This window comes from Taeniopygia guttata, chromosome 7, assembly GCF_048771995.1.
Source record: "Taeniopygia guttata chromosome 7, bTaeGut7.mat, whole genome shotgun sequence".
NCBI lineage: Eukaryota > Metazoa > Chordata > Aves > Passeriformes > Estrildidae > Taeniopygia > Taeniopygia guttata.
The window spans coordinates 15,099,708-15,125,587 of NC_133032.1; the positions used below are offsets into that span (position 1 = coordinate 15,099,708).

The 25,880-nt window shown below is 36.7% G+C and overlaps 1 protein-coding gene across 6 annotated transcripts in view; it reads right to left on the bottom strand.

Moving 5' to 3' along the window:
• LRP2 (LDL receptor related protein 2) overlaps window positions 1-25,880 on the bottom strand; it is a 112,558-nt gene that overhangs the window by 35,956 nt on the left and 50,722 nt on the right. For all 6 annotated transcript variants that reach the window (XM_072932211.1, XM_072932210.1, XM_072932209.1 and 3 more), the window contains 20 exons: window positions 25,468-25,716; window positions 22,852-23,063; window positions 22,207-22,391; window positions 21,114-21,342; window positions 19,864-20,041; window positions 17,775-17,903; window positions 13,976-14,142; window positions 12,176-12,319; window positions 11,113-11,222; window positions 10,046-10,223; window positions 9,531-9,744; window positions 8,833-9,072; window positions 8,512-8,700; window positions 6,634-7,554; window positions 5,936-6,101; window positions 5,315-5,473; window positions 4,122-4,411; window positions 2,942-3,145; window positions 2,335-2,577; window positions 1,596-1,721 (listed from right to left, as the gene is read on the bottom strand). In XM_072932211.1, coding sequence (XP_072788312.1) covers window positions 1,596-1,721; window positions 2,335-2,577; window positions 2,942-3,145; window positions 4,122-4,411; window positions 5,315-5,473; window positions 5,936-6,101; window positions 6,634-7,554; window positions 8,512-8,700; window positions 8,833-9,072; window positions 9,531-9,744; window positions 10,046-10,223; window positions 11,113-11,222; window positions 12,176-12,319; window positions 13,976-14,142; window positions 17,775-17,903; window positions 19,864-20,041; window positions 21,114-21,342; window positions 22,207-22,391; window positions 22,852-23,063; window positions 25,468-25,716 — 4,533 coding nt within the window. The remainder of the gene's footprint in view (window positions 1-1,595; window positions 1,722-2,334; window positions 2,578-2,941; window positions 3,146-4,121; window positions 4,412-5,314; window positions 5,474-5,935; window positions 6,102-6,633; window positions 7,555-8,511; window positions 8,701-8,832; window positions 9,073-9,530; window positions 9,745-10,045; window positions 10,224-11,112; window positions 11,223-12,175; window positions 12,320-13,975; window positions 14,143-17,774; window positions 17,904-19,863; window positions 20,042-21,113; window positions 21,343-22,206; window positions 22,392-22,851; window positions 23,064-25,467; window positions 25,717-25,880) is intronic.

A 25,880-nucleotide genomic window follows, 5' to 3' on the forward strand; every position in this document is an offset into this window, starting at 1 on the left:
TGCTTTTGAGTCCATGTTATGCAAAAAATATTTCCCAAATAGTCCCCAAAAAAGAAAGAGAAAAAATTATGCTAGGAAGGATGTCTTTTCCCAGCCTCTCTGGAAAGAGTTCATTGTACAACTAGCTTGATATTTGTACGCAAAAAAAACGCACTTGATTTTCTCTCTGGGCATATGTATCAGCTAGTAATTAGACAGAATTTGTCCTGGAAATAGGATTGCATGCAGAAACTGTACATATATTCTACATTTATACTCAAGATCTGTGCACGGGAAAATGACCACATTCTGGTGTACTCATTTCTCCAGTGCTCAAACCAGACATAACAGACTCCATGCTTTACAGAAATCAAAATGTGCACTAAGGAAGCAGTATCTTATGGTAGGAAATTTTCCTCCAACCAATTTTTCCTCATTTGCTGGTAGGAATCTTTCCTTACTGGCATTGAAGAACAAATCATAATACGGAGTAGTTCCAGCTCAGCATGCTGCAAGTACTTTCTGCACTTCAACCAAGCCCCTTGATCCTAGCATGTATAATGGTTTTTGACAATTTCTTCAGTAGCTACCAATACTTTCCTGTACCCTCTGATAGTTTCAAAATACCAGAAGGATTAAGTCTGGCCTTTTAACTTGCTCTTCCCTGTGTCTTTAATGATGGAAATCAAGGAGTTAACTATTGCTCATTAACATCTTAGTGTTTCTTTCATCTCTCATTCTCTCTCCCCCTCTTCCTTGCCCTTCACCACTTCTCAATTTACGTAATTTAGCAGGGATGTAAACAGTAGAAGGGACAAAGCACATCTTTGACAAGCAGAACAAGGCTCACTATAGCCACATATTCTTGACACATTGGTGTCCATAGATAAAAGTGGCCACATTTTGGTTACAAAAATGAAACTCATATTTTAGAAAAACTGTGGCAGTTAGTTCAAGGAATGTACCTTTAGAAAAAATAGTGAAAGCAACAATAATCTACTCAGGCAATATTAAAACTAAATCACAACCTGAAAATATCCATTATGTTTTACAAATTGATCCATAGTATTTCATATGGGACAACTACTACCTAACTTCTACCTAATAAAAATGTCCTAGCAAAGTTAATCTGGTTTGTAATTAAGGCTGATTCAAAACTAGGCACTTCTATATCCTAACTGGAAGATACAATAAAGAATGAATAATATGCTAAAGCATAACCACATGAAAGAGCTGAAAGAAATTTGAGACCATAGGAAAATTCAGTCAGTTTGAAGGAAGAATAATCTAATGTTAAAATTATGGAAAAAGACAACTCTCTATAACACTTAAGTGCTAAACACCTTGTAAAATAATAAAAAATACAGACCAAAATAAGCAAAAGGAACAATCCTCAAATGCTATATTAAAACTCTGCAAAAATGTATCATCTTTTTTATTAGATAAAAGCATTATTTAGATAATTATGAGATAATAGTATCATGCATATATAACTTCAGTATTGCAAAAGTAGATGTTTTGAGAACAGTTGGAGTTATATTAAAAGAAAAGAGCAGTGGAATAAATTACAGAACTATCAGAGAAGTAACAAAGGCCCTTCAACTCTCTAAACTTACCACAGTGAGTAGGACTCTCATCACTCATATCTCCACAGTCATTATCACCATCACACAAGTACGTTCGAGGAATGCAAATATTTGTGCTTTGACATTTTGTAAAACCAGACTGGCATGTACGCTCCGCTTTAAGGAGGAGGAAAAAAGCAAAAATGCTTTAGAGCTGTTTTAAACACTGTTATGTTGTTATTTTCTTGAACTGCAAAAGTAACCAATATTGAACAAATAACAGTTTACATCATAAAGAAAACAAACATAACTGATAACTTTTATAAGGCATATAATTTTTAACTGTGCCATGATGGCATCACAATATACACTACTGATTATTAAATATAGTATAATTAATATAGCATGACAGAAAGTAAAAGGCCACTGTCAAATTCCAGCTAATACTGCAAAAACATAAACCCTGAATCCAAGTTATCTGAAATAATACTTTTGAAATGCATGGAATTACTCACAAGAAGTAACATTACATAGTGCATGAGCATTTATTGCTTCAAGGCAGACTACTTACAGCAACATTTATTATGTAATATCTTAGGTTGTTTCAGAACACGATTTAGCAACTCTATTTGTTTCAAACAGCCCTAAACACTACCTGTAATGCAAATTTTAAAAACTTTTATCCTTCTTGTTGATTTTGTCAGATTTCTTCACATAAAACCACATTTCCCTCTTCCTTCATCTAGAGAGTCAGATACAAATAGGCACTATGTACTAAGGCTCAACTTACGACAATTCCTCTCATCTGATGTGCCATTGTCATAACAGTTGTTTACTCCATTGCAGACATACTGAAGCGATATACACCTTCCATTATTGCAAGTAAATTCTGTGTGGGAGTCACAGGTTCGGAACAAGCAGCCAAGCTCATCACTGTTATCTCCACAGTCATTGTAGTGATCGCAGCGGTAATGATAAGGTACGCATCGCCCATTGCCACAGGTGAAAGCTGTTGGCTGACAAGTATGGAAAGCTGCACAAAATAAAAAAGAAAAAAAAGTAGATAAAATATAATCTTAAGTTCTCTGACAAAGTAACAAGTAAAATCACAATATTTTTACCTGCCAGGGCAAACACAGCTGCAAAACGGACTGCATGAAAAGTAAAATACATATTTAAATTAAAAAATTAGAAATTGGCTATACATGACAAAAATTCAATACTACAGTGCTTCTGGATTCTAAAGCAAACCACTAGTCTTTCAGACGTCAAATCTGTGAGCAAGCAAGGGATTGTTTCTAAACTACAGCCATAAGATCCATGATCATAAAGTGACAGAGACTACAGAACAGGCAAGACAGAGTGTATTTTCTAAAGCAGTTATTTTAAATGCTTACCACACACACTTTCCAACTCATCACTGCCATCACCACAATCATTGTCATTGTCGCATTTCCACCGCTCAGAGATACAATGTCCATTAAGGCATGTGAAGAAACCAGTATCACACCTGGTACCATTATCCACAATACAGTGCTTGTTGTTATTGGCTAAATACCAGCGACCTTCAGAGGGGCACTGACATTCTGCACCAGCTGGACCTAAATTTATGTTTGAAATTTAGTTTAAAAAATAAAAATTGGACACAACAAAAAGGAAACAAATTTAACATTGATGTTTTATATAGGTTTCCATGAAAGTGTTCGCAGTTGTAACACTGGAAAAGGCAAAGAAATTTTCGTAATTCCTATATGATCTATTTACTTAGATAGTAGTATGGTGACTTAGCCAGATTGTTATGTCACTTAAGCATATTGAAACCCACAGAAGTTATTTCAGATTTCCTTAGAGGAACTGAGATCAGAATTTGGAGTATCTCAGTAGTTGCTTGTTGTCCACATGCCTTTTTGGCAGCCAGATGGCATGTGATGCTTTCAAGTATCACAGCTATATCCACAGAGACTTTATCCCTCAAAATCCAAACAAGTGTTAAAAATTTCTTGCACTAGACAAACTGCTCTTCTCAAAATTAATGAGAAGTTTGAGCTGTTTTCAGGCAAGATAGTTCTTTAATGGTATTTAATATGCTACAAAAGAAAACAGGCACTGAATGACTTCTTCAAAGTCAAGGATCATAACTTTGAAAAATCTACAACACATGAAACGGCTCTGTAACATTTATGTAAAGAAATAGCAAACATAAATTTTTAGAATGTCTTGTAGGAATCATCTGATCAGTAAGAGCATGTACTCTTAAGGTAAGCATATCCTGCAGCACATACTTTATGTCTCATCCAAGGAAAGTTTAAACCCCAGAAAACAATGCTTTGGTTTAAGTTAGAGAAACCCATAATTTTCACCTGTGAGGATTCTCAGACACAACCCCTAGGTGTGTTGGTGGAGTACCATGATCTTAAATGGCAATTATTTTGATTGCATTTATAAATAAAATAAATATTAAAATTTTGTGAACACTAAGAAATATTTCAGCTGTCCCCATGTGACTAGAATTGTTATAGTCTAAACTCTAATACAGGCAAGAGTAATTGCTTGCAGTCATCAAGTATAACAGCTTACCTGGTGCACAGATGTGACTGCAGCCACCATTGAACTGGTTGCAAGGGTTCATACACTGCTGCTGCTTACTTTTTGCCCAGACATGAATATCCATTGGTCTTTGTGGAAGATTCATGATCATCACAATCTGATCTGAACCATCATACTTATTAGCTCTATAAATGCTTCGTGTGTTCCAGTCTGTCCAATATATGTGCTGATCGAACACTGTCATTGCAAATGGATGCAGAGCAGTGCTAACAATCACCTCACGATTTGTACCAGTGAGAGTGCATCTCTCAATCTTCTGCCTACAATAACAAAGAAATTATTACATCTTAAAGAAGTCTTTTAACTTATGCATAAAACCATGCCCTAATTAGTCTGGCAACTAACATCCAGCATTTCAGTAGTGTTCACCAATATCTCAGATGATGCTATGCTCCCCCAACTCCATTAACTAGAATTTGAAACAGAAAAGTGTATGTTCCATTTGACATCCTGAATTCCTCTTGAAATAGACATTCCATTACAAGAGCCTTGCCCTCCTGCATGCAGATAAATCCAAACAGCCACCTTCTTCCCAGAAGAATCCATAGAGACACAGGCCACGGGATTTATTACACTACAGAGAACACTCTTTTGATACAACAAAAAAGTCTAAAAAATAACTTCTATGCTGAAGGAATCAGAAGGGAAAGGTCTGGTTGCTGTAGTGGTTTCTCTGAGACCATGGGTAAATTTGAATGCTTAGAAAATGAAACAATTTTTTAAAACTTTCCTGCTGATGGAAATTCTGTGGCATAAATTCAAGGGTAGAACTCTGTCTGGTAGGCAACAGCAAGAATATCAGGCCAAATTCCACAGGTGACAGATATTAACCATGAGCAATGAATACTGTAAAATGTGTAGTGTGATTGTATTTGTTGGAGAAGACACTTATGAAAGTCCTGAACTGCATGTAAGACAAACTGACAGTGGGTACAAGTATATAAGGGACAGAACAAAATCTACACATGACAGAATATAACTTATCGTACAGTAGTTTCAACATTAAAACTTGAGATTGCATTGCTATTAAGTAAATCATTCTATAATGTCAAGTACCAAATCCAACTGAAATGCTGAAAACCAGCTAAGAAATGAGGAAAAATAAATAGAGCTATTAAAATATTAACTAAATGTAAACCAACAAGTGTGTTATCAATACATACAGATTTGCATCAGCCCAGTACAGCTGCTGTTCTTCATAGTCCAGGGTGAGTCCATTTGGCCATACCAAGTTTGTGCTCACAATGGGTGTTCTGAAGTTTCCTCCAAGTGTAGCTCGTTCAATCTTTGCATTTGAACTCCAGTCAGTCCAGTACATATAACTGTCAATAACATAATTATATTTTCATAAAACAAAACTCACAAACTCTGCTTTTGCTGGTATTTCCACCCTCTTGTCCCTCACTGAAGTGTGCATTGCAAAACTACAGGAAAAGATCTTGTTCCTCTATTTTGGCTCACACTGACAAGGGAGTCTTCTAGAGCGATCACTGGGGTCCACTGCAGTGAACTTGAGAAAATTTTTTTCAAGTTCCTATGTGAATCCAGTAAAATCAGTTAATCTCTTCCTTTTAATTATAACACGGCAATGAAATTAAAAGCACACTATCATACAGTAATGCCCCCATAATCTCAGGAAATGGTCTGATACTGAAACAAGAATTCTTCTGAAGCATTCAAGAAATACAACAGAAAAAGGGTTAGGGTTATAGAAGTCTCTGCCAGTCTTTGTCAAAGTCTAAATTGTAGTTTCACCTGCAGTCAAAACACAGTGCAACACCTACCCTCTGCAGGGATCTAATACAATGGCTCTCGGCCGTGGCACCCGGGCAATCACTGTGCGGTTTGATCCATCTGCAGCCATTGAGCTGATGGTCTGATTGAGGTAGTCACTGTAGTAAATTCTGTTGTTGATCCAGTCAAAGGCTATGCCATCCGGAGTCCCCAGGTCTTAGGCACATGCAAGCAAACACATGCAAGCTCAGCACGGTTTCCTCTTCATCTATTATAATTTGGCTACACCAAAGACTTTAAAATGCCATTGGTACCAGTGCAAATCTGTCCATTTAAAAACCTAGAGTATTAGTACTTGGGAATCAGGCAGGTCTAGGTATACAATAGTGCTACAAAGACCTTTCTCTCACATAGATTTAAGTTCTGGTTGCTATTCTTCAAGTAGCAGGAATCCTCCCTCACTCCATTATATTAATTTATCACATATAATTTTAATTTATTATGCATAATTTTATATACAAAATAATAGCTATCCAGTTTTATATTTCCATTTCATTGGGATTAAGATGAAATAAGAATCCCAGAAAATGAAAATTGAGAAAGAAAAAATAGCATTTTACTAGGTATCTTAACTAAGTGGTCGACCTTGACCTTTAGCATAAAAATACCTGTTGAGCTAGTGGTAGGTGCTGCAGGTAATTTTTTTTTTAATATCTGATTACTTTGTACCATATTTCAGTGCACTTACCAGATGCAACTACAGTTGGAGAGCTAATTCCTGAGTAAATACTAACATAACTGATTCTTCCTGTTCCTGAAGGATAACTTTGTGTAAAATATATTCGGTTGTTTATGCTGTCAAAATCCAGGGCCACAGCAGTTCTTAAAACACTGACTGTGCGGAAGGGAGGACTGTGGTTTTCAGGATCTAGATGGATACTTCTGAGGGCATTTTCAAGAGCAAAAATCAGGTAATCATCTGTTGAAATGGAACACCTCTTGCCATCACCGCCTAGTGTTCCAAAGGCACAACCACATTTCGGTGTCTGAATGTCAGGGAGGGCAAAACACAGGTGAGAACAACCTCCATTGTTGTCCAAACAAGGATTGCTGTTGACATCAAGGGGAGAACGTGATTGGAAATTACTGCTGTAAATTGTAACATCCCTTAGCCAATTAATGTTATCTCTTATTACTGTTGGCTGATCAGTATTGCCTGGCTGCTTGCTGGCTTGGAAGATTTTTTTCAGGTTTCGATCCACCCAGATCATGGAGTTGCCGAAGATAGTGATACCATACGGAGTTGGATAGCGACTGCCATAACGTACTATTTCAACATCACCACCATCGGGCTGAATTCTTGCAATCATATCTAAGGAATCATCCACCCAGTAAATGTAACCATTGCTGTGATCTATGGCCAACCCACGAGGTGTGACAATGCCCTCAGACACAAGAACTGTTCTGTTGGTGCAGTCAAGAAAAGCACGTTCGATCTTTGGATTTTGCCCATAATCTGCCCAGAAGAGATATCTGTTTTTTGGGTCAACTACTATGTGTCTTGGCATGTCTATGGTAGTTTTCAGAAGCACACGGCGATAAGTTGTGTTTAAACGCAAAACTTCTATAAAAGTCTCTGTCAGGAAGGCATTTGTAAAATAGAGATTTCCTGTATACAAAAAAAACCAAAACAAATCAAAAGAGAAAGTTAATATTAGCACCAATTCCTGAGAAACACAAGTTGTTAAAGTACTAAACCACAAAATGAACAGCCATCATAAATATGTTAGTAGTTGGAAGCATAAAGTATTTGCCTACCATCTGATGAATTAGAAAGAAGACAGCCAAACTGACAGTAGTCAATTAATCTCTAAATTCTCATGGATAGTAATAGGTATCAGTAGTACAGTTGCCTTTTAAAACACACAACTGTGTAATCCATGTTATGACACAAGACTGTACACAGGAACTAAATTGAGTGTTTACAGCAGATGATTATCCTAAAACTCAACCCAACAAGCCTATCAATCAACTGAAGAACTTTTGCAAAACATATATACAGTACATATATACAAAACTAAAGTATTAATGGCAATTGTTGATTAATATTTTATGAAGAGTTAATATTTTAATTAATCCTTAATATGTTTAAATAGGAACTGGAAGTGCACATGTGGAAATTATAGTTCAAAGATAAAAATTTCTTCTGTTTTTTTCTTTTCATTATAATGTATGTGTACACAGCAATCTGAGGGTAGATAAAAAGTCCTTTCTTATTTACAATGTCATAACACAGGTTTTGTGCATTCTTCTCTGGTACATGTTGTCACAATGGTAGTTCACAGCTACGTACAAACATGAACAGAGGCCTAAGAAATACTAAAGCACCAGGAGGGAAAAGGCTTTATACATCTGCTCTGACAAACTTCACCTTTACATATATATATATACACATAAACATAAGAGCCATTCATTACTTCCTCTTTTTTTAAAATCAGTCCATTAAACCACAAGCTTGAACCATAGTACTTCCATTCAAAATAGTTCCATTAGAATCTGCTTATGTTAGTCTAAAAATTTTATAATATGTAAATAATAACATTCTCCTAAATTCAGCTGTGCTTACCTGCTACCCAGTCAATTGCAATGCCACGGATCCCATTTCGTCCTATTCCATTTGTAATAACATTTCTAAAATAAGAACCATCAGGTTTAATTTTACGTATTGCATTCTGAGAAGAAACTGTGCTACTGAAGTCACACCAGTAAATGAAACCAGAAGGCATGTGAACATCCACATGAAGTGCATTTCGTCCTGAAATATTTTGAAAAATATTAATTAATGATTTTTATAGAAACTAAATTATTTAAAATATGTGCTATGCTAGAAAGAAATGCCAAAATACTAGGCATGACAAGATTTTTTCCTATTATAATATTCACATACCTCTTCCTGCCAGTGGTACCATGGCTTCAGAGTGATCTGATGTCTCTAAACTAAATCCTTTAATTGCAGAGAGCATAGAAACAACTACAAATGAACTGTATGGGGAACAGGTTCTGTTATCAGGATTTAGCTGAAAGCCAGTAGCACAGGCACAGGTGAATAATCCACCAGGTACAGGCAGGCAAAGCTGCTGGCAAACTCCAATATTATTACTGCAGCCATTTGTGGAACCAGCAGAATCTGCAAAAGACATACATGGCAAAACAAAAATCTCAACTGTATCATCACAAACGCCCATGGATATACACTCAAATGCATGTACTTGTATAGAATTAACAATCAGCTGACAAAAAAAAAAACTTAATCAGAATACATTTTAGCACAGATGTGATAGCAATGGGTTTACTGGTCTCTTGTCATCTAAAATCAATGGGGCCAACAATCAAATAAAACAAATTAGAAGCTAAAGTAACAAAATTTCTTCATCAACATGACTTTAGTAAAACTACATGAGCCAATGGATGCCTTAACTAGATGGTGAAGCATCTCTTTACCAAAACCAGGCAAAATGCTTTTGACACTTCTCCTGTAAGCCAAATCAAAGTGTATCCTTTGAAAGAGCAACCATTCTGTCTTTAAGGAAAGTTTGAGTTTTTGCAAGTTGAATATCCTGAAACATCTCTCTAGCAAATACTCACTGTCTCTGTAATACACACGCAGGCTCTTCAGTCTTGGGACATTATCTCTCAGTACTACTTTGTTTGCACCAGTGGCCTTGTCAACTCGTTCAATTACTTCATAATCTCGATCAGTATAGTACAGAAAGGTACCGTACACAGCAACTCCCCAGGGATGAGAAAGATGAACCACCAGAGTCACACGATTTGTACCATCCATATTGCCTCTCTCAATCTAAGAAATAATTTTAAAGATGAAGATTATATTTCCTATAGCAACAGTTCAGTGTTATAACATAAAACTAAAATGCAATGCACGATACTAAAATCTCTTCTGTGCATGAAATCTTTAGGTACAAGGTAGGAGGAAAAGGCAGGCAGTATACGATTTCTGATCTTGTACTTTTGAGCTATCCAGATTTCACTTGGTCCTGCAACTCCCATTTATAAGAGAAAATTGAAGTAACTGAATCACTCATGCGAACCATAGATGCAGAGACGGGTAAAGAAGCAATTATTTTAAAAATATCTCCTACCATTCCTGTGCTTGTAACAGCCCAGTACAACTTTTGTTCCTTAATGTCAATGGTAAGGAATTCTACGTGGTCCAGGTTGCCAGTGAAGAGGGTTTGTATGCCTGAGCCATCCATGTTTGCACTGGCAATCTTTGCTGGGACTCCACTGTCAGTTCCCTGGTCTGTCCAGTACAACTTCCTATAACAGACATTTTCAGATCTGTTAGCAAAACTGGCAAAAGAAATCAGTGGACCAGAGTTGCTTGAGCATATGCTTAAAACCAATTCCTCTGACAGTCTAATACTTCAGCACATGCTGAACAGTGTTTGTGTTGAATCAAACCACAATGAGCTTATTTGAGAAAGAGAAGAATGTAGGCTCTCTCAACAAAGAGAAACACCTGCTTCTCTTGAAAGAGAGGCATGCCTCTTTAATAATTTTTAGAAATCCATAACCTCGCCTATTTCGTCCCATGATACTATCAGCAGGTAAATACTCTAGAGTATTATGACAATAGCATAAAAGGAGAAAAATAATAATTCTGTTTCACAGATGGCTACAACATTTCAGAGTGAGTTTGGTTTCAATTATCAATTAAAACTACAGAATCAGAAAAAATATAGATGAAACAGAAAAAAGGCAATTTGTTCTTTTTGGGAACAAGCAGCAAAATTATATTTAGTGCTATGCTTTTTGATATGTGACATTTTTCCCATATAATATGTTTTTCTACTAGGCTCAAGTCAGACATCACAAGATGTTTTACAGAAAGGCTTTGGAGTACTCTTTATTGTTGGTTCCCATTTTTCAGGGATTTTTTCACAATCATAATATCCTGAGATTTTTTAAATTAAAAAATGGTACTATACAAGCATATTGTAAATTAAGGAGGATGAACATTCTATGTAATAATTTAGGAAGCTATGCACTTATTTTTTACAGCTTAAAAAGAGTAAATAAATTCTGCACAAATATGAAACAAACAAAACCATGTCAAATCCAGGATGAAACCTGAAAACCCTAAAAAACAAGAAAAATATGGAGAATACACTCATGAGCAAATACAATAGCAGTTTTGGAAATTTACCCTCTTGCTGGATCAACTGCCAAACCAATTGGTGTGCCAGCTCCCAGAGAGGTGCCATCATTGGTAATCAGTGTTTTCCTGTACATTATGTCACCATTCAGCTTCAGGACCTATGCAAACATTGAACTTATCAGACCATTCAATATAGAACTTAGAATACATCTTCAAATTACAGGAATAAAGCCTAAATCAACACAGAGTTGAAATTTCAGAAGACTTTCTCAAATACCATGAAGGAAAAGCACATGGTTCTGTGCTCCAACCACATCCCTTTTCAATCATGAACCCTTGAAGAAGCTGCTTGCAGCTAAGGACCTGCCTTTGATAACAAGGAAGGATCCTAGGTATAGAAACAGTTCATCTTTCAGTTTCCATAGTATCTTCAAGGCCTGAAATGGTTGATAAAATTCTGATTTAGGAAGTATCCCATTTCATTTGCTCAAATTAGCTGCCTTTTTATTTAATAGTAGGCATTTGTATTTTGGAACAAGAGCGCTAATGACTGAGTTTATTCACAGTCGTTACTGTATTAAATATTACTTATCCTCTATTTCCCTACTCTGAACAACAATTTTATCCTTCACATACCATGAGACTGCTTGTCTCTAGGAAGCTACATGATATGTTATCAAAGCATTTGGGAATGGATCTTACTGCGTTCAATGGCAGCATTCCTTTACTATCAGAGGCATTGCATTGGGATCATTGTTTGAAGTAAGGATAGTAACAGCAGTAACTCTAGTAATCATAGATGCTGGGTGTTAAACACCAGAAGCCTAACACGTTGTAAGGAGAAAAAGAGAGATTTATATGCAAATAAAGTTTGCAGGATAGATCTATGCACAAATAAAGTGTCCAGAATATACTGCTTTCAATCTTTTTGACTATGTTTAAATTTAAGTTTCTGTTCAAGTTTGTAAAGTATTTTTCTACACACAGATTACACTTTAAAATAAATCTAATTGAAGTTTTTAATGAAATAAATATTATTCATTTCAACCTGTATATGTAGCAGTGAAAAATCTAGACTCTTATTTTCCAATTGTCCCTGTTAAATAACTACCTCAATTGACTGTGTCCCTGGGTTACTGTAATACAGGTTTGCAGATATCCAGTCTAGTGCCAGACCAACAGGAGCACCAATAACAGCTGCTGAAGCAAAAACTGTCCTGTTGGCTCCATCTGACCTCACTCTGTGAATTTCACCCTTGGAAAAAAAAAATAACAAAAGTTAAAAAAATGTCAAGAGCAGAAAACAGTCCTCTATTCCAACTGCACTAGCACTTCGTTTATACTGCAATCTTTTCTCATGCTATCACAGTTCTAGGAGGAAGAAGGCAGAGTTAGAGATAGGGCAGACCAAGGAACATAAAATGGAGCACAGAAACTAGAGAAATATCTTTTTGGCAGAGAGTGATCCATGACCGACACAGGTGTCTCAGCTCTGTTTGGGATCAACAGAAGCCTGAAGCCTGCAGGTCAGGGATACAGCTGGGGGGCACAGCCCAGAGACACATATTTGTCAGGCTTTGTCAAGAACATCCTAAAGCAGACCTAACACCTAACACTTGGTCTGCAAAGGCACCTGCCATTCCACTTGCCAGGATTTAATTTGCTGTTAATGGATGAATCAGCCCTTGACCTCCCACACTATTGTATATGTCAGCTGTATCTGCTGGCTGACATCTGTAAAGAGTAGTTTTTCAGACTGCAGGGAGGATGAAACAGATTTCTAAGTACTTAAGTAGTTTCTCAGGCAAAGATTTGCTTAAATCGGTCTATTTAAGTACTTCATTGAACTAAACATTCTAACTTTAAAAGAACAAATAATTAAACAAATTGTAATTTCTTTATTAGTGGCATAGAATACACTTTAAAATTAGTTATTTTTAAAACTGTATTTACTTCAGAGCTGCAAAATGCAAAGAAAGCAGGTTGGGGAAAAAAGCAAAAATCTTGGCTGGATGAAACATAACAAGTTTGTATGAATTCTGTTAAAACACAATTACAGAAATATCCTTATCATACTTCTCCAATACCTAATTATTGCTTTTCTTGACAAAAAGAATTGGTTTTAAGTTTCCAAGAGTGAAGACATATTGCAGAATCAGTAGTTTCCTATTACATCTGTCTCACTATCATAGAATTTTTCCTTTTGAAGTGTCCATTCACAAAAATTATGTATTTTTTTCCTCTTTTGTTTTTTTGTGACAAGTTAGCCTTATAGAACACATATGGTTTCTTAGTTTGTGACCGGCAATAAAAGCAATTTGTCAAACAATTATAATTAAATATTAAAAATTACTTTAAATTCATTTTTAAATCTATAAGCCTCACATGTGCTACTTGGAAATTATTGTGAGATTGCAACCATTTTCTATTTAAAGAAAAAGATGTTTCTCTATGGTGTTATTTCATTAAGCACTCAGACTTAATGCACATCCATCCATTCTAACGTTAAGTGTCACTGTGTCCAATGCACTGCTCCCATGGAGAAGTGCTCCGGCTGTGTTTGCAGAATTGACTCCTAAGTCAAGAGAGCAGAGAGAGCAGACTACAGCACAGCAGGGTCTGTCAGTGCTCTCCAGTATTTCTCACTCATGCCTCTGAGCCAGAAAAAAACATAAATCAGATGTTTCTGCTGACAAAATAAGAACTACTTTACAAAAGAGACAAAGCTTCTTTGCTTGTCCTAGGAAAACAACCAAGCAAGTAAGAAAAAATTTTAAAAAACCCCAAACAGACAAACAAAAAACCCATCACACCAACAAAAAACATGCTAACATATTTCAGTCCAAAACACTTTTCAAAAATAAAAAAGGTTTTAATTTAGTGCACATTTTGAACACAAATACTAACTTACTGGATTTTCAACCCAATAAATCATCTGTTCAGAGTCATCAAAGTCAACATCAACGCCATTTTGAACTCCTGCTATTGGAACCATAGCATCATTTGTCTTCTCCTCAGGGTTCAGAGAAATTCCATAAATTATATTATCTCTTACAGCAATAAGGAAAGGGTGTTCAACTGTGAAAACAAAGAGTAATTCAGAGTTGCTCCGGGTCAAGAAAAAGGCGTTATGATATGCTTTCCCCCTCCCACCGAAAAGTTCCCTGATGCTAAGAATGGCACAATATTACCAGTGATGTTTTGAAACCACTTGCCTTGTTCCCTCACTAGGAACAGGTTATCAGTTACTTAAACTGCTGTAACATTTTAAGTTTCAGCATTGTGTAACCATAATGCAAATTCTGAGCAGAAGGAAGTAAATAAGGCAGGATCACTCACTGCCAGACAAAAGAAGGACATTTGTGCAGCTGCTCTAAGCTGCTTTTTCAAATCTCTGAGAAGGAGAACCAGCCAAAGCTCTGAGGATTCTGCAGGATCTGCCTGTGGTAGGTTCTAATGCATATTAAGCAGGACCCACAAGCACGGAACAACATCACAGTGGCAACTTTTGATCATTATTATGAAATATAAATGCAGTACTGTTTTCTTGTTTTATCCCTAAGGGAACAGACATACTCATCATGGTATATTAACTTTTGGGTAAATTTGTACCTTTATGCTTAAATCTTACTAACAAAGGGCAATGCATCATGTGATCTGAGAAAATGCATCAGAGAGCTGCAGAGTGAGAGTCAGCAACTGCATTTCTCATCTGCTAGGGACTAGGGGAAGAGAATCTCCTGAACACAGATTCCCTCTGCTCTTCCTTTAGCTTTGGTATTTGGAGAACAAATCCTAGTCTCTTCTTCCCATAGGCACAAGCTACCACTTAACAGGGAACTGGGCTGTTGTAGAAGTAACCCATTTACTCTTTAATAATAGATCAAAGACTTGGTTGGCTGGTTTGATTTTGATTTTCTTTACTGGCTGCTTAACACATTTATATAAATTTTGCAGTAGAAATTCTAGCATGAAAAACCATAAAACAGCATCACTGCACCTCTCAAAAATTATTCTCCATACTTCTCTCTGGCTTTTAGAAGTATTTGTCAAATCTAATTTACTGCTTCAAGTTTTACACCTATGCAAATCTATACAACCTGATGGTTCCTCATTCTTATGATAGAAAACAGAGCAAATTTGCTGAGCTATAGAGACATAAAATCTGATGTAGCTTCATCAGCTTGGCATTAATATTAATATATTAATAACTTCTGCAATTCTTAAACTTAAGAGAATTTACAAGAAAAATTATAGTTCACATAATATTTGTGTATTGTTATATTAAATATGCACATGTACCATGTTAACACAATATTTTAATATATAAAAATTCCATTGTTTCCAAGCCAGCTTGCTACCATCTTTTATATCAACCTAAAATGTAGTTTAAAATGAAGTAAGTACAAAGGCAAGTTTTATTCATCTTATATAAAGCTAAAAATGGTGCAATCCTGGAATCAATGATTTTGGTAGTATTTAATGTGCAAAGTAAGCAGAGACCAGCAATATCACTCTTCGTAGAGACACTGGGCAATCAAACACCTGCAGCTCAGTTTAATCTTTCTTCTGAAAGATTGTGCTGGTCTATTACAGTAAACAATGGCAGCAAGGATAACAGTAAATATTAGTAAAGAAATTACAAATATCCATTTGTGTGTAATATTATCATAAAACAGCCTGAGTTGGAAGGGATTTTAAGATCATTTAGTTCAAACCTTTCTGCCATTGGCAGGGACATTAATCATTAGCAATTATTAAAATACTCTAAAATTAAAAGAATAGGCATATTTTTTAAAACTTTCTCTGGTGTGCTGACCTTCATCAAATACATTTTTTTTAAATTACCCAAATCGGTAGATATTTTCTACATACCATTTTAACTGTATAAATTAAATCTAAATAGAAAAAAATAAGCCTATATAGTTTAAAAGAATTGTGCTTCACAGAAAGATACTGCTATTTCTCTCTTACAGAACACTTATGTCAATAAAAGGCCCACACTTGTACCTAATCAGACACAGGGAAATTTGAAACATGAAAAACAGAGATAAGAAATGTCAATAGCTGAATTCAGTGGCAGAATTGGGTCAACCTCTACATGCACATGTGCTTCATCACTGGCATGTTTCATTTTTTTTATCATGATCCCTCTATAAGCCTGCACATAATCAAGCAAGTGCAGATTTCTAAAAGAATCCATCTTTTTTGTAACAGATTAAACAAATTCACACTTCATTTCAAATTATATAAATTGGTAATTCCCTTGATGCTGACTAAGAAAACTGTGAATGCAATACAGCCCTTTAAAGAGCACATTGCTAAGTATCAAGCAGGAAATGAACACGATATTGGCCTTTAACATTTAAATAGTTTTAAAAGAAAAGACCTTTTGACTTTTTGACTGACAGATTTCTAGTGTTAGCTCATCCCAAAGGTAATTTCAATTACATTTCAGTTATTTATTTCTTCAGTTATTTGAAACCTTCTATATAGAGAGGTACCAAAGTACACTTCATACCTGTAGAACTGATGGAAAAATTGATAATGAATGCTTCATCTGACAAAAGCGATGTGGTCAAATTTCTAGTCACAAATTGCTTACCACTAATTTGAATTTTTGTAGCTTCTTTTTAAATTAACTGTCTATATGACTTTTACAAATTGCTGAGATCTGTGGACTACCCAAAGATAATTCAGTGGTACTTTTTGATATGAAGTTTTGCTTGCAAAGGTTAGTTCTGTTACAGCTGCATCACATGTAATCACATCTAATTTTAGACTGTGTTTCTAAACCTGCATTTGGCAAACTACTTTTTTACACTGAGACAGAAAAAGCTGAAGATAAGAAATTTTGATCTGAATTTCAAAATGCATTAGTTCAGATAGCCTGAAGAGAGTATTAAGTAGCAGGAAGAACATCTCGCCTGATTAGAGGAAACCAAAATATCATTAATTACTTCTTAGCAAAATACAGGCTGAGAAAGAATAGCCACTTCGAATATATATAAAACAAAATCTACTAGTGCTAAAGGAGAACTACTTGTGCTATTTATTGTGAAAGATAAAAATAGCATCAGAAATGGGCATAAAATGGCAAAAGACAATATTTTAACAGAAAACTAGGTCTCCAAATATTAAAATTGTGAAGTTCAGTGAATTTTAGGGGGAAGAACCCAGGTTAATCTAAAACTGGAGCTTGGCTAGTGAACGGCAACATATGATTCACAGTCAAGGGCAACAAAGAAACCAACTTCAGTGACCAAGGAAGTCCCTTTCGGTCCTGCATCCTGACACTCTTACAGTTACAACCCCTGTTTCCAAGCAGAATACTTACAATGAACACAACGACCTGCCACAGTATGTTTTTATTTTTAACTGACACTAAGCTCCTTTGATTTGTATTTCAACAGCCAAACATTCCACATGGTGAGAAATTTTAAAGTGTGGCTTCTTTAAAAAGTTTGTAAGAAAACTAATTTCACCCATTTTCCCCCAATGAAGAATCTGAATCTCTCATTCAGTCCCTTCCCAAAACTATCTCCAAACCATTAGGCCAAGTATATTCCATGTGTCCTAAATGAAGTCTGTCTGGAGTGGCCCAAACTGATTTCATGAGCAGCAACCCACAGAAGCATGCATTTCACCTGGGAAAGGGATGGATTTGACAATATCAGGTCTTTTTTATAATCTCATTAATACTGCCCTACCTCTCATGCAGTTCCTGTTATCAGGAGAAAGGATCCATCCTGAAGGGCAAGCACAAGAAAAAAAAAGTGGTCCAGATGAAGAAAGTAAGCAGAGGTGGCTACAGGGGGATGATGCACAGGAATTAATACCTGAAAATAAGAAAGGAGCTATTAGCAGCTATAACAATATAATCAACTAGAGAGAACATTCTCTCTCCTTGCTACTGACATTAACCCAGAACTAAAACAGTTTTGCTATTTCTTTAAAATTAAAATAATGAAATCATTTCTAAGAACCACAAGCAATACAATATACTCATGACAGGATAGAATTTTCTATGGAAAACCAGTACATTATCATAGTGATCTTTGGAATTTTTATACATCACCAAAAATCTTCCAAACTCCATTTCAAACTTTTCTTAACTGCATGGAAAAACCTGTAGAATTTGCAGTCCTTGATTGTAATAACCCTTCTAGATGGGGAATTTAAATTATTTGCTCAAACTTCTTGGAGAAACTAAAGAGAAAATACTTGCAATGTCTTACTCAAAGATAGTGGGAATTCAATGCCAAATTTCTTAACTTACTTTGAAACTGTGAATTAAAAGTTGTAAAATGTAAAAAAAAGGCACTGAATATCTCTCCTGACTGCTATTATTACTATACACTAAAATTCAATCTAAACCACTTCCACAAACTTGCTGCTGAAGATTTTTCAGAATGAGTAATCTTCATAAGAAAACAAAAATCAGATTTTGAGTACATCCTTAGCAATGACAGCAGACCTCATTCTAAAAAGCTTGGAAGTTCCAGGAATTTACACAATTGTTACTAATATAAAAACTAACAAGAACTGAAAACAAATTAACATGATAATTAAATAATGGTATAAACTCAGAACTCAAACTGTAAGAATATTGCTCATATTATCAATATAAAAAAATCTAAACTCTGGTTAGTGTAAGATCTAATGGTTTACAAAACAGGAGAGAGGATGACAGTTTTATTACTGCATCTGGAACTTCAGTCAGCATGTAATTATTTCTTCATTTGTCAACACTGGTATGTTTTGCTATTCTGCAAGTACTCTATTCCCTCTTTTTTTGCTTGGCCACATAAAGTACAATAGAATAATTGAGAATGAAAAATTATAAAATCTACTAAATAAAAAGAAGAAAAAGAAGAAAACATTCTCCGGGGATAGAAATTTTTTTAAACCTTAGGTTGTAAGATAAAACCTCTCAAACCATAATTATGATTAATCAATTAATGCTACGCCCTGCTAACTGAACAATTTACAGTGAGAATAGGTGGCTTTAGTTCTGAACATGTCTGAGGAAGGCTCTGTTCTAAAACAAATCTAGCACTCAAAGTACTAGCACCTTACTCAGATACTCAGGGAAGTCTCCACCTTCCCTAGCATGGGGGTGTATTTTGAGGAAAAAAAGGAAAAAAAATGTAGTATTTATTAGCTGGAAACACTCCACACACAAGAAATATAACTAAAACTGAAAGATAATATTCAACATGCTCCCCACTCTTCAAGTCATGCCATGAAATAACAAAAAAGTCTGACATGAAAGACCGAACAGAAATAATTTAGGGGTTTTTTAGTCTTTAAGCTGCAAAAGATCACCTGCACAAGATCTCAGAGAGATTATTTAATGAAATGAAGGGGATTATTTATTGCTTCATTGACTAAAAAAATGTAGAAGTACTTTCAGAGAAGGTTGATGACAGTAATCTTTTCAAAAAGAATAATTACAGCACAAGTAATTGAATCTAGTATGCCAGAGAGAGAATTTTTTAAACTTAAAATGCTTTCAAAAAATGCTTCCATTGTCTTGTAAAAACATTCAGAAGTGCAAGAAAATGGCACATATTACCTCCTTATTATTCTTTTTGGCTAGTCATCATCCTGAAATGCTGCCTAGGTGGTTGCTTTCCTTAACACCAGATTGAACAGTTGCAAGTCAATAGTATGAATTGTTTGTTTTAACCCAATCCATTTGCTGAAAAGACTTGGTGTTCCAATGCATGACACAGTGTTGGTGTTCCAACTGCATACTTATTTCTGCAATTACCAAAGTTGTTTTGATGAACTTACCATGAGGCTGCTTTACAGGATGGACTGCCACAATACCCAAGGGCTGGTGAATGTTATAAATCATAACTGTCTGGTTTCCTCCGTGCCATTTATTGGCCCGAATTACTCGATTAGTATAGCGGTCACTCCAGTACACAAAATCTTCAAAGACAGTTAGACCATGTGGATGCTGCAATATCTAAAAAGGAAGGTTGATTACCAATTTACTTCTGGAGATTTGCAGATGTAAATCTTGCAATGAAGTAACAACAGAGGTAAGCATAATTTTAAAATAAATAAATAATTAAGCAACTGTGTCTCAAAAGACATTTTTCAGAAAAAAAAAATCATCTACTGTCTAAAAACATTAATACATTAATAATGAGGAATTTTTTTTTTTTTTTTAAAGCTGGAATTCTATATAGACCCTGTGAGATGAAGAGAATGAGGAATTAACAAAGCAGTCTAACTACTTTGGGCAGAACCCACAGATAAAGAGCTAATTGTAGATTTTCAAAAGCACAAGAGGAAATGTCTAGTGAGAATTATGGACCTGTCAAGAACCTGCATCCTTGATAAGCTCCCCTAAAATTCACCAGAGGATCAAAGAACGTGATTTACCTAGATTTCAGATAACCAGGAGTGGAAAGATTGCCTTGGCTCCTATATCACACTAATTGTCCCTCCAGCCAAAACAAAAAGCCTCAAGAGACAATTATTGAAAACATTCACATGGTTATTGATACCAGTTTCTGTATGCCAGCTGAACATCTGCACTATTTGTTGGTACAAGGACAGTGCCACACTTTACTGGGAGATAGACTAAGAGGAATGATCTTGATGGAGCTGCTGCACACAAGTCATAGCACAAAACCCTTCCCTGCTGTCAAGAATAGTAGCAATAATCAATCACAAAAGACAGGGAAAGCTTTTCCAGGCTTTCTCCACTATATTTGCCTACAGAAAATGCACCACCTAGTAGCAGCAGTGTCAGATGCCACCTTCAGATTTCATACATGCAGACAGAACAGATGAGAATGCTATAAAGCACCAGGTCTACAGCTACAGACTCTGCTGGAGATCTCCTGAGAGACTGAATAGGATATGCAATTTCTCTTTTTACAGCAGCAAGAAGCAGAAAAAATACTTCACATCTGCTTCACTCAATAATTTTGAAGAAACATACACCCAAGTCTATGAAAAGGAAAATATATTTTTAAGTACTATCAGCAGGGACACAGAAAAAGAACAGTTCCTTATTAATGGCTTACCAGATCACTTGCAACCACCTGTCTTCTGTTGTTTCCATTGTAATCACAGAAATCGATATAATCAAGATAAGCATCAGCAAAATAGAGAAGTTTATTTGGATAATCAATGGAAAGTCCATTGGGCCAGTAGATTTTATTATTAATAATTACTGTGCGCATGTTGCCATCCATGCTGGCTTTTTCAATTCGAGGGTTTTGGCCCCAGTCGGTCCAGAACATTACATGAGCACTGAAAAAGCAACTCATGGTTAGCAAACTGGGAAAAACATAGCTGCCTATTAAGAAACATTACATTAAGAATCTTTAGCCAAAAAATAGAAGCAATTTTTCTACGAACAGTCCTACACAATGATACTGAAATAATTTATTTTAGCAACATGCTTACTAAAGATATTACAGTAATTTGTTATAAAAATTCTTTTAATACTTCTACTGCTGTTTCTATTTGTCAATAATAGCAGCATATAGAAGCTACTGGTGTCACTGTTTTTTAATTTTTATTATAATCTCATTCTCTGGTTGCAACATAGTAATTTAATACAGGCTTATACTCTAAGAGGTATGCATTGATAATGTTAACAGCATTGAAACTGGCAGTAAACAGAGTTCAAGGCATTGAAAACCTTAAAAAAAGAGTAAAGTTTTGTACATGAACAATTCCAATCATCACATTAATTCTATTCTACTTGCTGTCTGAAATGGGAAGGTGCTTTTGTGATAACAATACAATCTAGATAATTATTTTAGACTTGGAACTACGAAGGTAGGCACATGACATGAAATCACATTAAGTTTGGGGTATATCACCAACTGAAGTGATATAATTTTGAACTAATACCTCTTAACTCGGAAGCAAATGTAGAAAAATCTTTTACAGGTAAAAAACCATCTTGTTACACTGAAACAGAGCAACGAATCACCAGTAATTACTTCATGACTTGAAATATTAATCAACTCTGCAAACACACTAAATTGTTTTAAGTTCTCTTCCACTAGTCATTTACAATTCCAATACAATTTGGACATGTCTCAAATTTTAATAGTTACATCATAAAATAAGCATCTTACTAAAAATTCACTTGAAAAATCTTACTCAGTTCTGGGATCTAACACTAGTCCTCTTGGGTTTGTTATATTTTCACTGATCAGCACTGTCCTGTGGCTCCCATCCATTTTGGAGACTTCAATCGTTTCCAGAACAAAGTCTGTCCAGTAAAGGTTACGGCCCACCCAATCTACTGCTATACTTTCAGTCACAGTGACACCGCTGTCAAACACCTGTTCAAGAACAAAAAAAAGCAGGTGGGGGGAAGGAATAAAAGGTTATATTAAATTTTACCCCTTGCATATCTATAGATATGAAAAATGATTAACCAAGTTTTCAATATCTTCTAGGTCTGCTATGCAGAATGAATCGCGGTGTACATATTCAAAATTATGGCAAAGCATAAACCCAAACACTCCAACTAACTTCAGCAGGTCTATTGAAGAAGTTAAAATTTACTAATAGGAAAACCAGTTCATATTTTGATGTCTAAAAAAGGACTTCTTGAAAGCATTCAGTTTCCCTTTTCAAACAGCTACATGAAATGTTAGCTTCGCATCTATAAAGTTGTTTCACTTTGTTATCTCTCTTCTTACTATATTTGGATTTCCCTCTTCTCCTTTGTTAACTGAAGATACAGTGTCTTCACTTTCTCTCCACAAAAGACAAGAAAACTTACTCAGCAAAACTTACTATTTTTCGGTCAGTCCCATTTTGGTAAGAACTCCAAATTTTATCCTGTGTTGTATCAGACCAAAAGATACGATCTGTGACTGAATCAAAATCAATAGCCACAATATTTGTCCCATCCCGAACCAGAGAATAAATACTGTGTGACTGAGAAGTGATGTTATCCACAACAATTTGGTTACGACTTGTCACCAGCAAAAGAAGATTCCCAGATTCTGTCAGAGGAATAGAAATTAAAATAAACCAATGAGCTATTCAACAGTAACTGGGAGAAAAATAAATACTGAGTAATTTAACATGACTTTATAGCATCAAAACTGTAGTATCTAGACATACATATTGAAAGGACAAATTCAAATCAATTCTTAGGCCAAGATACACTATCATATCCAGTCTGTCCATCCTGACTTTTAAATCTACCTTAGCTTTTCTCCATAACTCTTTTTACAGATTTCCCTTTCCAGGCTCCTATCAGGACCTTGGGTCCTATTCCACCCTGTCTAACCAGTTTGCTGCTGACATCCAACACTCGTTCCTCCATAAACCTCTTTCATCTCCTACTCCTGATTCAACTCCCAAAGTTTTTGGTACCTCCAATTAATCTACTCAGCCTGGTCTCCCTCCTTTGTAACCTACCTTCTCTTGTTTCCCCCTTGAGACCATGTGGGAACAAGGGAGAAGAAACAGATTACAGGAAAGCCATAAACTGCTGTAATTAGCTTGCACAGATAAGCTGATGAAAAACAACTGAAGAGTAAAAGCCATAAAGACAGCAAAGTACAAGAAACTCCCTATTAGTAACGGCCAAGCCTATGTGCAGGGAAAATGCAAGTGTCTTCCACAACCTGACTATATTCCTAAACCAGGAAACCGGTAGAGACGAATTCCACTAGGTTTATGGCTCCTTTGCCCTGTCAGTGTAGTACAAAAGAGACAGAGAACAACAGGCATCTAGGCTATATCAGTGATGTTTGCTCCTTACAAATGAGAAAAGTATATAGCATAAGCACCAGGTAAGTACTCGGATTTAAATACTTTATGAGCATTGAACGTTATGAACAGTTTATTTTGGCCTATGGCTTACAAGTCTCTAGATTTGCTTTTCTTCAAAACATTCTTTTTGACCATTGCAGGCTAAAAATAACAATGTTCATTTAAATATACTATTTCAATGAAATATTAGTTTCTAATTAACCCTACAGCTGACAGTTTACAATTCTCAAGGTCATCTGCTATAAACAGCTCTAAATGGCTGTTTACATCAACTTTTTTAAAAGAGAAAAATATCATAATGGCAAAGTGTTAGGGGTTAGGACTTTTTGCTTTCTTTTAGGGAATTGGTTTCTTTCAGGGAAATTTCTCCCATTTGTTGCTAAGAGACAGTAACAACTAGTACTTAAGAGAGACAAAGAACATAGGGAAGGAGAAGGGGGATGGTGCAGCTGGCTGCCTTATCTAGCTGAGGGGCATTCTCTCGGGAAGGGCAGCAATAGCCAGACATTTTGGCTGGGGAGTGAGGGGCTGGGTTGGCGGAGCTCGTCTTGCTCTTTATGCCCGCAGCATCACAGGAGGACGCTCGGTCGAGCTATTGCCACTGCCACGGCCCAGCCCGGTACTGCTTCTTCCTTACTGTGAGTGAGCCTCTGCTTGTAAGAGCAGCTGTTGGACTGGCACCTTATTAACAGCCTACCTCACTAGAAAGGATTTTCACCATGTACCTGAGTGCCTCAGGGGAAAACCCGGGACCCTGAGCCCGCTCCAAAGGAGCCTCTCCTGGCTGCACGGGGCTGGGCTGCCGCTGCCCAGCCCTGCCGTTTTTCTGGCATTGCTCTGGGTTTTCGCTACACTCTAACCCCGCACCCCTGCCTGCCGTCAAACCCCTATGTCTCCTGCTACAACCGTGGAGATTCTGATACATTTCGCTTGCTGCTCTGGGGTTCCAGCGGCCGCTCCGAGGTTCCCTCCGCAGCCGCCTCCCCGCCCAGCCCGCCGCCATCGCCCCCTGAGGGAGACGTGGCCGAGCTCGCGCCACAGCGCCCCCTGCCGGCGCAGGGGAACCATCGCAGCCGCCCTGCCGGGCCGGGGCCCGCAGCGCCCCTGCCGGCCGTGCCCGGAACTGCACCCAAGGGGAAGCGCCCGCAGCCGAGCGAAGGCGGCCCCGGGGCTGCTGCTCGGGTTGGGCTGGGTTGGGTTGGGCTGGGTTGGGTTGGGTTGGGTTGGGTTGGGTTGGGTTGGGATGGGTTGGGTTGGGTTGGGTTGGGTTGGGTTGGGTTGGGTTGGGTTGGGTTGGGTTGGCTTGGGTTGGCTTGGGTTGGGTTGGCTTGGGCTGGGTTGGGCTGGGTTGGGTTCGCTTTGGTGCTGCTGCCCCTGCTGTTGGTTGCTTGTCTTGTTAAATACATCTACATGTGTATATATATATTAATAAAGAACTATTACTGCTTTTCCCATATCGTTGCCTGAAAGCCCCTTAATTTCAAAGTTAAAATAATTTGGAGGGAAGGGGGTATTATTTTCCATTCCAAGGGAGGTTCCCACCTTCCTATCTTTCAAACTGAAACACAAAGCTGGACAGTTTTCAGGTACTGCTGTCATTCTTAGACTGACATCAATGTTTCTCACCTGCTGCTTTACAAGTCCTCCCATTGGCTTCTAGAATGTATCCTTCATCACAATAACACCTAAAAGATCCTCTCTCATTATAACAGTGCTGACTACAAAAGCCTGGAGGGTCACATTCATTAATATCTTCACAGGTCTTGGAGTCATTTGCAAGCTGGTATCCAATAGGACAGGTACACTGAGCTCCAAAAGGTCCTTGAATACATTCATGAGTGCAGCCAGCATTATTGTCAGAGCAGCTTTCCTGATCTGAAGTTGGGTTGGGGAAAGACAAAAGCAAATAGTCAACAAATGCTTCCTATGATAAATATAAGTCTTTACAATTGCATTATTAGCCAAAGACTGCTACTAAAATGACTGCAGAATCATCAGTTATGCAGTGTGAGAATGGACTGTGGTCCTTATGCAAAATG